Source organism: Nycticebus coucang, chromosome 2, assembly GCF_027406575.1.
Source record: "Nycticebus coucang isolate mNycCou1 chromosome 2, mNycCou1.pri, whole genome shotgun sequence".
Lineage (NCBI taxonomy): Eukaryota > Metazoa > Chordata > Mammalia > Primates > Lorisidae > Nycticebus > Nycticebus coucang.
Genome location: NC_069781.1, coordinates 143,937,082 through 143,949,790, shown reverse-complemented (window position 1 = coordinate 143,949,790; position 12,709 = coordinate 143,937,082). Strand labels below are relative to the sequence as shown.

At 43.0% G+C, this 12,709-nt stretch overlaps 1 protein-coding gene across 11 annotated transcripts in view; it reads left to right on the top strand.

Moving 5' to 3' along the window:
• HERC2 (HECT and RLD domain containing E3 ubiquitin protein ligase 2) overlaps positions 1-12,709 on the top strand; it is a 275,737-nt gene that overhangs the window by 247,614 nt on the left and 15,414 nt on the right. For 10 of the 11 annotated variants that reach the window (XM_053582031.1, XM_053582025.1, XM_053582027.1 and 7 more), the window contains 6 exons: positions 474-688; positions 5,640-5,817; positions 6,662-6,823; positions 8,972-9,063; positions 9,349-9,488; positions 11,177-11,364. In XM_053582031.1, the coding sequence (XP_053438006.1) occupies positions 474-688; positions 5,640-5,817; positions 6,662-6,823; positions 8,972-9,063; positions 9,349-9,488; positions 11,177-11,364 (975 nt within the window). Of the gene's footprint in view, positions 1-473; positions 689-5,639; positions 5,818-6,536; positions 6,824-8,971; positions 9,064-9,348; positions 9,489-11,176; positions 11,365-12,709 lie in introns of those variants that run through there. The other variant, XM_053582035.1, reaches the window with a different exon arrangement.

Below are 12,709 nucleotides of genomic sequence, written 5' to 3'. Positions count from 1 at the left end.
TATTTTGTAGCTCCAGTTACCCACTTAAAGTGAAAAGGTTGGCTGTTATGTGATTTTATGTGCTGCTTCGCTGAAACATGAAAATGTATCTATACTTTTTTCTATGGGTATGTTTTTGTGGGTATTATTGTCAGGGATTTGCATATAGTTGATAATTAGTATTTTTGTTTGTTTTTCTTGGTATCAATCGTAGTTGGTATTCTAGATGAAAATGGAGGAGCTTACAGAGAGAAGACCTTATTTTGAAAGTATACTTTATGACTTCTGAATTTCTAGTAGCCTTCAGTTTTTCTTTTCATTTTTAGAGCTTTGTCATATAGCATGTATGAAGTCTTAAGCATTTCTATGGATTTTAATTATAAATTTCATTGTTGTAAAAATGTCTAGAGCACTGATTGGATTTATGTGTATTAACTACTAACTCCAGGGGATATTTACCTACAAATCTGTCGATCCAATTACTTTCCTCTTAGCTGTATGCCACAGGGTATGGTGCAGGCGGCAGACTGGGAATCGGAGGGACAGAGTCGGTGTCTACCCCAACGCTGCTTGAATCCATACAACATGTGTTCATTAAGAAAGTGGCTGTGAACTCAGGAGGGAAGCACTGCCTCGCCCTCTCTTCAGAAGGCGAAGTTTACTCTTGGGGAGAGGCAGAAGATGGGAAGCTGGGACATGGCAACAGAAGGTATTACACAAAGAATCATTTTCAGTGTCAACGTTTTCTTTGCTTTTGTTTGTTTTAATGCTGGTACATTGTATTGACACTTTGTTTTGCAGAACAACATTTACAATAATCTGTTCAAATTAACTAGTGTAATAACTCATATGGCAGAAATAGTTTCATGTACCGTCACATGAGCTTACCTATGTGACTCCTCTTTGGGGAAGAAGAGCCAGTTCTGGGTTTTGACTTACAAGCACAAAGCTGCTTTTTGTCTTTCTCCCCGAAGTCATCACCGAATCTCATTTTACATTTTGTATAACCTGCATGATACTAACTAACACTGTAAATATGGAGGAAAGGCAGAAGTGAGGGGATAGGATACACCAGTGACCGCATTCTTTGAACAAAAGAACTGAACCCACTAGTGTTTAAAAATTAAATAGAATTACTAGCCAAGTTTGAGTAACAGGGACCTTTCTTATCCTAGAAATAACTAAAACACCAAAGTATACAAAGTAAGAGCTCTAAAGACACTGGGTGTCAGGCAACAAAGCGCCATGCTCTCTAAGAAATGGAAAACAAACAAGGCGAGCTCTAAAAACTGCCCTAATGGCCTGAGACTTCCTGCAGACAGAAAGGGGAGCCTGTCATACAGAACGGGGGAAGGCGACAGGGTGGGGAGTGGGGGGAAGGTGGAGACTGTCGCATGGGAGGCAAGGGGAGGGAGGTGGAGACTGTTGCATGGGAGGCCGGGGGAGGGAGGTGGAGACTGTCACATGGGAGAGAAAGAAACAGTAAAAAATCTCCCAACAAAAAATGCCCTGGTCTAGATGGCTTCACTCCAGAATTCTATCAAACCTTCAAAGAGCTTATTCCCATACTGCAGAAATTATTCCAAAAAATTGAGGAGGAAGGAATCTTCCCCAACATGTTCTACGAAGCAAACATCACCCTGATACCAAAACCAGGAAAAGACCCAACTAAAAAGCACATCAAAGAATATTTTAGCTGGGATAAAAAGGGTAGTTTCATAATATTGAAGTGATCATTTAATAATCCTAAACATTTACATACCGAATAAAAGACCCTCTAGATAGATGAAATTTAAAAAGTGAAAGAATGGCAAGGAGAAATAGATAAATCCACAGTTATAGTTGGAGATTTTAATACTCCTTCTTCTCAATAATTGATGGAACAAGTAGATAAAAAAATGTGTGAGGGATAGATGATTTGAACAATTGTATATTTGAACTAACTTGACCTAATTGACATTTTTAGAACACTCTTTTTAGTCTACCTGGAACACCTACCAATGTAGACTATAATGTGGACCATAAAACAAATCATATACACCAAAATGATTCTAGTTAGCTAAAATATGTTCTCTGTCCACAATGGAATTAAATTAGTCATAAAAAAAACCCAGATCTCTGGAAAATCTTACTGATATTCAGTAAATAAAACAGTTGTAAATAAATGGTAGGTCAAAGAATGAATAAGAAGGTAAATTAGAAATAATTTTGAACAGGGTGAATATGAAAACAAGCTGTCAATATCAAAATGTGGGGTATAGAAATAGCAGTACATAAAAGGATTTATATTATGAAATGCATTCATTTTTTGAGGTAGGGTCTTGCTTTGTTGCCTGGGCATCAAAGTAGTTAACATGATCATAGCTCACTACAACCTCAGACCCATGACCTCCAGGGATTCTCCTGCTTCAGGCTATCCCGTAGTGGGTGCGCACTACCACACCTGGCTGATTTTTCTGTTTTTAGATTTTTTTTAGACATGAGATCTTGCTATGTTCCTCAGGCTGTTCTTGAACTCCTGGCTTCAAGTGATTCTCCTGTCTGGGCCTGCCAAAATGCTAGGATTATAGGCACGAGCCACCATGCTTGGCTAAAATGCATATTTTAAAAATGAAAGTTGATCCGAAAAGCATAACCTTTGTGTCTGTCTACACTAGAAAGGACAGATAGAACCCAGAGAAAGCTGAAGAAAGAGACTAAGAAAGATCAGAGCAGGAATCCATAACATAGAAAAGAGAAAAACAATAGAGAAAATCAAAGGAAACAAAAATCGGTTCTTTGAGAAGGTCAGTATAATCAATAAACCTCTATCTAGACTCATCACAGAAAAAGGGGAAGTGTTATAGGGAATGTTAGGAATGAGGGATTTTTCATCACTACAGAGTGTACAGATGTTAAAAGATAATGAAATATAATAAGCAATTTTATTCCAAACAAATTTGACTTTTTAGATGAAATGGGCAAATTCTTCAAAAGATATATATGCTTCAAAGCTCACTCAAGAAGAAATAGATGACCTAGGTAAATAGTTGTGTATAAGAAATTAAATTTCCAAATAAAGCTCCAGGACCAGTCATCACTGGTGATTTCTAACAGACATGTAAATAGTAGGTAATACCAATTCTTCACAAACTTTTTCAGAAAACTGGAGGAAGGCATTCTCTCCAACTCATTTTTTGATGATAGCTTTACTGTCATATCAAAACCAGATTCAGATATTATTAAGAAAACGCAGGCCATGCTGTACATGAACATTCTTAATGTTTTAGTACAGTCAATCCAACAGTATATAAAAGGATAACACACTGTTGCCAAGTGGAATATTTATGCCAGAAATCGCAACTTTGGTTTAACATCAGAAAATCAATAAATGTAAAAAAGAAAACCAAATGATTATCTTAGCAGGTGAAGAAGAAAAAAAGCATTTGGTAAACTCCAATATTTATTTTTGATAAAAATTTTTAGCAGTCTAGGAATAAAAGATCATTACTGTATCCTGATAAAGGGCATCTGTGCCCCATGTAGAGCTCACATTGTATTTAATTGTAACAGACTGAACGCTGTCCCCCTAAGTTCAGGATTGAGACAAGGTTGTGAGCACTGGTGCTCATGCAGGTTCAGCACGTGCAGCACAGCAATGCAGAGAAGTAAATGGCATTCAAGTTGGAAAGGGAATTAGAAAGAATCTGATGGTATCTAGAGAAAAGCTATGAGAGCTAGGGAGGTTAGCATGGTTGCAGGATACAGCAGTAAACAAGTGATTTGTCTCTGCTGCATATATGCAAATTAATCAGAAAGCAAAATTTTAAAACTGTTTACAGTACCAAATTTGAAATGATAAGTGCTAAATCTGAACTAAAAGTGTGTAAATGCTAAATCTAAACTAAAGATGTAGAAGAACTATAGGCAGAAAACTATAAAATATTGCTGGGAGACTTTTTAAAAGACCTACAATCATGAGAGGCATACTGTGTTCGTGGACCAGGAAGCTCAGTGCTATTAATTTGTCAGTTATCTCCAAATTAATCTAGACCCAAAACTTTCGTAGTCAGGAGTTCTATGGAAATTGACAAGCTTGTTATAAGATCCTTGTGGAAATACAAACTTTGAAAGTGAGGAGCACAGCTAAGCAGTTTGCATTAGCTGACTTCAAGCCTCATTCGTGAATTGGGGTGATCAGGACCGCGGAGCGTGGCATAAAGAGAACATGCTTCAGTGGATTAGAGCCAGGAGCCAGGTGCAGACCTACAAGTAATGACAAAGGCAATGGAAAAGGGAAACTTTTTCATAAGTTTCTTTCTTTTTTTTTTGGCCGGGGCTAGGTTTGAACCTGCCACCTCCGGCTTATGGGACTGGCGCCCTACTCCTTGAGCCACAGGCGCCGCCCTTTTTTCATAAGTTTCGATGTATAATTAATAAAAGCGCGAATGCAGTTCATTAGAAAAATATCTTTTCAACAAGTGCTTTTGAATAATTAGATAACCTTATGGTAAGAAATGAACATAAACTCAAACCTTGTACCATATCCAGACATTAGTTCAAAGTAAATCATAGCCATTAAGTGTAAAACCTAAAAGTAAAAAATTCTGGAAGAAAACATAAGAAAACTTTTGTCACCTTTGGTCAAAGATTTTAGACAGATCTTCAAAACCATGAAAAAAAAATATGATAAATTGGACTCCCTAAAAAAAAAGGTGGCGCCTGTGGCTCAAAGGAATAGGGCGCCGGCCCCATATAATGGAGGTGGCGGGTTCAAACCCAGCCCTGGCAAAAAAAAAAAAGACTGCAAGAAAAGAAAAAAAATTTTTTTCACCCTGGGCGTAGTGCTGTGATGTCATAGCTCACAGCAACCTCAAACTCTTGGGCTCAGGCGATTCTCTTGTCTCAGCCTCCCAAGTAGCTGGGACTACAGGCACCCACCACAACACCTGGCTATTTTTGTCGTTGTTGGGTAGGCCCAGACCAGGTTCCAACCTGCCAGCCCTTGTGCATGTGGCTGGCACTGGTAGCCTCTGAGCTACAGGCACCGAGCCCCTAAAAATTATTAATATTCTTTGAGAGACACTGTGAAGAGGTTGAGAAGACGTGCTGTGGACCAGGGAGGATATTCACAATCATGTGGTCTGACTGCAGGCCTGTCATCAGTGCTCGTCACGTGGTAGGCTGGCGACATTTGTAGGTTACAATCAGTGAAGCTTTTATTTGTGGGGGAGCAGGCTGACTATTTCTGTAAACGGCCATATAGTAAATATTTAGGGTTACATGTGATTTGATTCTTTGGGTTTATTTATTTATTTTTACAACACTTAAAAAATATAAAACCCATTCTCAGCTCACAGGCCTTTGCAAAAAAGTCTCTGGGTGGTCCTGGCCCAGTGCAGGCTACTGTTCTCCAGCCCCTGATGTAGAGCTATGAGCGCCCTGGGCCTTCTGGCATCTGGGTTCCTGGTGTAAAGGGAGAGAGTTAGGGCGTGATGGAATTTTTAGTTCAGGTCTGAATGATTCTTCTTGATTGATTTAACACTTAATTGATTGGTAGGATGTAGATTGAGAGAGGTATGTTGAGTAAATGAACAGCAAACAAAAACCTAGTATTTATAAGCTTAAAAATATTTAAGAATGAAAATGTATTTCCATCATATCTGGTAACTTTTTTGCAGCCCATGTGACCGTCCTCGTGTCATCGAGTCTCTGAGAGGAATTGAAGTGGTTGATGTTGCCGCTGGTGGAGCCCACAGCGCCTGCGTCACTGCAGCTGGGGACCTCTACACGTGGGGCAAGGGGCGTTACGGCCGCCTAGGGCACAGTGACAGTGAGGACCAGTTAAAGCCAAAGCTGGTGAGGAGGCACCATGTTCAGAGTCTCTGGAGGGTGCTGACTCCTTACTATTGATGTGGGATGTGTGTACCATCATCATTATGTTTTTTTTTTTTTTTTTTGAGACAGAGTCTTTGTCACACTGGTTAGAGTGCAATGGCGTCACAGCTGACAGCAACCTCAAACTCTTGGGCTCAAGGATCCTCTTGTCTCACCCTCCCAAGTAGCTGGGGCCACAGGCCTGCACTACAGCACCCAGCTAGTTTTCTTATTTTTAGTAGAGAGGAGGGTCTTGCTCTTGTTCTCTTGTTCAAGCTGGTCTTGAACTCCTGAGCTCAGGTGATCCACCTGCCTTGCCTCTTGGAGTGCTGGGATTACAGGCATGAGCTACTATGCCAGGCCATCATTATGATTTTAAAAAGTCCAAGTTATTTCCTGTTCCAGATTCTTTTTAGCTTTAGAGTTAATTGTTACAACTTCCCTAGTTATAAACAGATTTTCTTTTTGATGGAAATAAAAAGAAAACTATACACTCACCTCCTAGGGGTCATTTAAACAGGATAATATTTGAAACATCCCTTTTACTTACAATGATAAATATCTCCTAGCATCTAGTAAAATGCTTTGAAGGCCCGCTGCAGTTTAGTTGCTACAAAGGAATGAATAAGCAGCCTTTGTAGTGGTATAGAATTGGTTCATCAGAGGCGCTAATACTCCTTGGCTTGTTTTTTGTCTTACAGAATTGTTAAAATTAGCTCTTCTTTATAAAGGCTTGAACCCTTTATAAAAGTACCCCCGTAAAAGAAGAACGGTAACTTGAAGTGCTCCTTTGCTGTGCTCAGCTGACCTGTCCCTTTCTCTGAAGGTGGAGGCGCTGCAGGGCCACCGAGTGGTTGACATTGCCTGTGGCAGTGGTGATGCCCAGACCCTCTGCCTCACAGATGATGACACTGTATGGTCCTGGGGGGACGGGGACTATGGCAAACTCGGCAGAGGAGGAAGTGACGGCTGCAAAGTGCCCATGAAGGTATCTCTGCACTTTGTCCGCCGCTCCCCTGGGACCCGGGGTTAGTTGTAAGGTTGCTCCAGGTGGTCCCTCAGGGCCCCCACCCCCGAGTGAACACAGCCTCAGAGCCACTGTTACTGTTACTCCCTCCTACCCCCGCCAGAAGCATTTTAACTTCATTAGTACCCTTTTTTGCACAAAATGTAATGGGTAGTTGGGTAAAAAATGAGTATAGGACCCAGAGACATTAAAATGGTATAAGTGCTATCTGTGATGTGCCAGGAGATGTGTGTGACCCAGCAGGGGCTGCAGGGCCTACAGGGTCTCTCAGTGTGTAGGCCTCTTTGGGGAAGAGGATGACCTACTATTCACACCTTCTTTAGTTCAGAGCGGTATGCAGAAATTGCACCCCAAACTGTAGGATAAAACAGGACTTACTCAGAACTCTGCTGCCTCGGGTGGGCGTCCTGAGAAGAAAGAGCCCTGGAACCCCATTGGTTTCTTTGCTCCACACTCATGGCAAGTTTCTGAATTTTGCCAGACTGTCTTTTGCCCTCATAAATGGGTTTTTGGTAGAGGTTAGGTCAATCAGTGTTTTTAGACCTTGTACTTAGTGCTCACCAGCCGCAGTGTGTGGGGACACTGCAGTGTTATGTGGTTGAGGTGCTCCGCCATGGATCTGGGAGCCTGGTGCTATGAAAGGGAACCAGGACTGGGCTGTGCTCAGAGACCCAGGGCTGCCTCCGACCCCCCAAATCCTCAGGTGGTGGAAGAGCCTGGGCCCAACCATGCAGCTTTTCTTCTTGGAGCTGCGATGCCTATTACGGCAACTGTTGGCCACAGGTTGGGAGGAGACTGCATTCACCTGCAGGACTCAGAGCCACTCCCTGCACCCGCAGCTGTGCCTGTGGCCATCTTCTTGTATCTTAACCACATTAGAGGCTGCAGTTTCCACATTTAAGAAAAATGGTCTGTTGTAAATTGTCTGCCTCCCTCCCTCCCTCCCTCTTCCCTTCCTTCCTTCCTTCCTCTCTCACTCTCTCCCTCTCTCTCTCTTTCTCTCTTCCGTTCTTCTTCTTCCTTCTTCCTCTTCTTCTTTTTTTTTTAGACAAAGTCTCACTCCCAGGTAAGAATGCTGTAGTGTCAGCCTAGCTCACAGCAACGTCCAACTACTGGGCTCAAGCGATCCTGTCCTTAGCCTCCCAAGTAGCTGGGACTATAGGCATCTGCCACAATGCCTGGCTATTTTTTCTCCTCTTCCTCTCCTCTTCTGTCCTCTCTCCTCTCCTCCCCTCTTCTCCTTTTTTTCTTTCTTTTCTTAGTAGAGACATGAGTCTCAGTCTTGCTCAGGCTGGTCTCCAAATTACTGAGCTCAAGGGATTCTTCTGCCTTGGCCTTCCAGAGTGCTAGGATTACAGCCTCACTGTAGATTTTCTTAAGCTAAGGAAGGCTTTATACAAAGCTTGCACCTTTGAGGAGTAGGATGCTGGGAATTGGGAGGAGCTGGAGGGGAATGTCACCAATGCCATTGTGGTGGGGCCGGAGGCCAGGGGACAGTTTGCTAAGAGAATGAATTATTAATTAAAGTTAAAAATTGAACACAAGAACTTAATCATGAGAATAGTCACAGTGGCAATAAGGAGCAGGGTTTGTAAGTGGGCCTAGCAGGACCCCCAGGTGCTGGATGTTCAGGGCCTGGCCCTGAGTGTAAGGACTGGCTTGACGAGGGCGTACAAGATTAGATCACCTGGACAACGGGCAGGACCAGTGCTCCTGGCCATCCCTTTCCTGTAGTGCTCCTCAGGCCTGAGAGGGGCTGGGGCAGCTGTGGGGAGACCTAGGAAGTGCTGGAGAAAGGAGCTGCAGTGAGGCAAAATTTAGTCAGGAGAGCCCTTCCCTGGAGAAAGGCCTGCAGACCTCACCTGCGCAGTGCTGTGTTCCCAGTGCCATGCACCAGCTCTCATCCTGCCATGGGGTGTCAGCAGATGTACCCACAGTTGTGATCCTGCTTGCCTCTGGGAGTGCTGAGGTTAAGTGGACTATCATGTTTAGTTTTGTGCCAGTTATTGGACAGGGGCGTGTGTTTTCAGAGTTTTCACTAATCTCAGGGTGGTTGCAGCAGACTGACAGTGCCTGGTGCATCAGTCTAATTGAGCCTTTCCCTTCCAGATCGACTCTCTCACAGGCCTGGGAGTGGTTAAAGTGGAATGTGGATCCCAGTTTTCAGTGGCCCTTACTAAATCTGGAGCTGTTTACACATGGTATGTTAGGTTCTGTTTGTTTAATCCCACCAAAACCAGATTTTTAATTTTTAGCTTCCTTTTCATAGGTTAGAACATTCCCTGTTTCCCCGAAAATAAGACATCCTCTGAAAATAAGACCTAGCACATCTTTGGGAGCACACCTTAAAATAAGACACTGTCTTATTTTCGGAGAAACGGTAGCTTCCATGGCCGCCTGCAGTTGTGTCCTGAAGGCGGTGGGGGTGGGCAGGGTGGTAAATGAGGTGACCTTGCCTTGAGGCCCCATGTGTCTTTTGTGTGTAGGGGCAAAGGTGATTATCACAGGCTGGGCCATGGGTCTGATGATCATGTTCGAAGACCTCGGCAGGTTCAAGGGCTGCAGGGGAAGAAAGTCATCGCCATCGCTACTGGCTCCCTGCACTGTGTGTGCTGCACAGAGGACGGTAGGTGGGGGCTGGCACTGCGGGACCGAGGCCTCAGTGTCTTCAAAGGAGAGTGGCATTGAGAAGACAAAATCTGGGGGAAATAGGTGTGCTCATTGCTCTTGGGGTGTCACTGCTCCCCAGACTGCCTCCGTGGATAGGGCCATGTGTAAACAATACAGAAATTTGCATTTCACGTATATTTCTATATCTGTATGTGTATGTTGAAAATTATGAGTTTACACCAGCATCCCAGTTCTAGTTGAGTACTAGAGGGTTCATTCCAGTTTCTTTCTTTTAACATTGTAGCTTCTTTCTCTTTTGGTGATAAGCTGAATCCCTTTATCCCAGTGTAGTGATTTAGGAGTGATCCCACTTCTGTTTATGTGACCAGCGTCCTGTTGCTGCCTCTGCCCTCTCCCCATATGGCTCTGTACCTCACTGGGGCTGCCCACGTGTGGAGGCACTGCCTGGCTCTTCACTGGGCCAGCCGTGGGGAAGCCTCCCGACCTCAGTTCCCTGCACTCAGCTTTGCCTTTGCACAGACATCATCTGCCTCACCTCACTTGTGCTCTGTCACCCACCTCCTGGCTTTACGACTGAACTGTTGAGAGCAGGACAGGGTGGGGGACGAGCACCCAGCCTTCATTGTGCAGTTGCTGGGCTTTTCAGAGCAGTGCTGGTGGCTGCGTGACACCCCAGGATCCTCTGGGGTCTGACAAGGCTGGTGCCTCTAGAGAACACACACCTCATTCTGTCTTTGTCACCTCTGGCCTTATCTGTAGAATTTTTATGGTGGTATTTTTTTCTTTTTTTAATTTCAGATTAACATGAGGGTACATATGATCAGGTTATATAGTTTGCTTTTTTAAGGTTAAAGTCCAAGTTGTAGGTTTTTTTTTTTTTTAAGAGACAGGATTGTACTCTGTCGCCCAGGCTCTGGAGTACAGTGGTGTGATCACAGCTTACTGCAGCCTCTACCTTCTGGGTTCTAGTGATGCTCTTGCCTCAGTTTCTCAAGTAGTTGGGAGATGCCTGCCACCCTACCAGATGACTTCTTTACTTTTTGTAGAGATGGGGTCTCACTGTGTTGCACAGGCTAGTCTCAAGCACCTGTCCATAGCAGTCCTCCAACCTTGGCCTCCCAAATGCTAGGATTGCAGGTGTGAGCTACTGTACTCAGCCTATGGTGGTATTTTGTGGGTGGAGCCCAGCATGGCACACTGGAAAGTGGGGTGATTCTTGTTAGTGGTGTATCTTTTGTTTAGGATATGAGTAGAAAGAACTATATGTTCGTTTAGAAACATGAATTTGTTTATCTAAAAACTTACTTCTCCTTCTCCATGTAATATGCAAAAGCAATTTGGGTTGTTGGGATATTGCCATCTGTTTTAATATTATTTGCTCTGAGTGAGAACTGCTGCAGTCACGTGCCTGTGAAGTAACACTGTTGGATTTTTAAGAGCAGGGCTACCGAGAGACCCAGGATGTATACTCACCCCTTTGCGTGTGTGACTGGAGTGTATTCACATCTAGGTCACAGGAGAAGTCGACCTTCATAGAGGTGACTGTCGATACACAGTCGAAGGACAGTGAATGTTGATAGTGTTTGTGATGGGGAGATCCTGTGCGCACGCTTGTGTTTGTGTGTGTGTGTTCGTTCCTTGGTCCTGATATACACGCTCTTTTTCCAAATTCACTTTATTCAGGTGAAGTTTATACATGGGGTGACAATGATGAGGGACAACTAGGAGATGGAACAACAAATGCTATCCAGAGGCCAAGGTTGGTAGCTGCCCTTCAGGGTAAGAAGGTCAACCGTGTGGCCTGTGGCTCAGCACACACCCTCGCCTGGTCGACCAGTAAGCCAGCCAGTGCCGGCAAGCTCCCTGTACAGGTCAGTGCTGGGTGGGTAGGGTGTGGGCAGGAAGTGGGTGGGAGGCGGTGGAGGTGGCAGTCACATACACGCTTCATAGGTGTGTAAGTGAAACTACTTTCAGTTCATAATGTTACAAATGGTGCTTTTAAGAACCTTAATTATTTAAAAAACTTTTATTTTTCAGTCTTTTCATTTTTAATTTTTTTTATTGTTTCATGTTAATTTGAAGAATTCTTGTATGAAGAATTAGGTTACAGTGTATTCATTTTTTAGGTAGAGTCCCACTTATAATTGTGTCCCGCCCCCAGAAGTGTGCCATACCCATAACATTGTACCCCTTAAGTGGGAGCACACCCATGTCCCCTCCTCTCTCCCTGCTCCCCTGCACCCCACCTTGAGATGAGTTTTTCTCTTATGTGGGCATGTATTTAGATCCTCTGACTTCATATTAGTTTTTAGTACATTCGATTCTTGCTTCTCCATTCCTGTGATACTTTACAAAGAAGAAGATGTTTCATCTCTATCCATGTTAATACAAAAGATGTAAAATCACCATCTTTTTATGGCTTAATAGTATTCTATGGTACATCTACCACAGCTTGTTAATCCATTCCTGGGTTGATGGGCATTCAGATTGTTTCCATATCTTAGCTATTGTAAATTGAGCTGTGGAAAACAATAAACAATCCAGTGTGAAGGTCCCTATGATAAAATGATTTTTTTCTTCTGGGTAGATGCTTAGTAATAGGATTGCAGAATCAAATGGGAGGTCTAATTTGAGTTCTTTGAGGATTCTCCATACTTCCTTCCAAAAAGGTTGTATTAGTTTGCAATGTAAAAGTGTTACCAGTAGTATAAGTAGTATAAAAGTATTCCCTTCTCTCCACATCCATGCCAGCATTTGTAGCTTTGAGATTTTGTGTTGTGGGCCATTCTCACTGGAGTTAGGTGATACCTCAGGGTGGTTTTGATGATTAGGGATGATAAGCATTTTTTCAAGTGTTTGTTAGCCATTCGTCTGTCCTCTTCAGAGGGGGTTCTGTTCATGTCTTAGTGATAGATGGGATTATTGACTTTTTTTGTTGATTAGTTTGAGTTTTCTGTAGATTCTAGTTACCAACCCTTTGTCAGATTCATACTATGCAAATGTATTTTCCCATTCTGAAGGTTGTCTTTTTGCTTTACTTCTTGTGTCCTTAGCTGTGCAGAAGCTTTCCAGCTTACCTAAGTCCTATTTGTTAATTTTTGTTGTTGTGATGGCCCCTGAAGTCTTGGTCATAAACTCTTTCCCCAGTCTGACATCATCAAGAGTTTTTCTCATACTTTCTTCTAGGATTTTTATCGTTTCGTGTCTTTTTTCCAT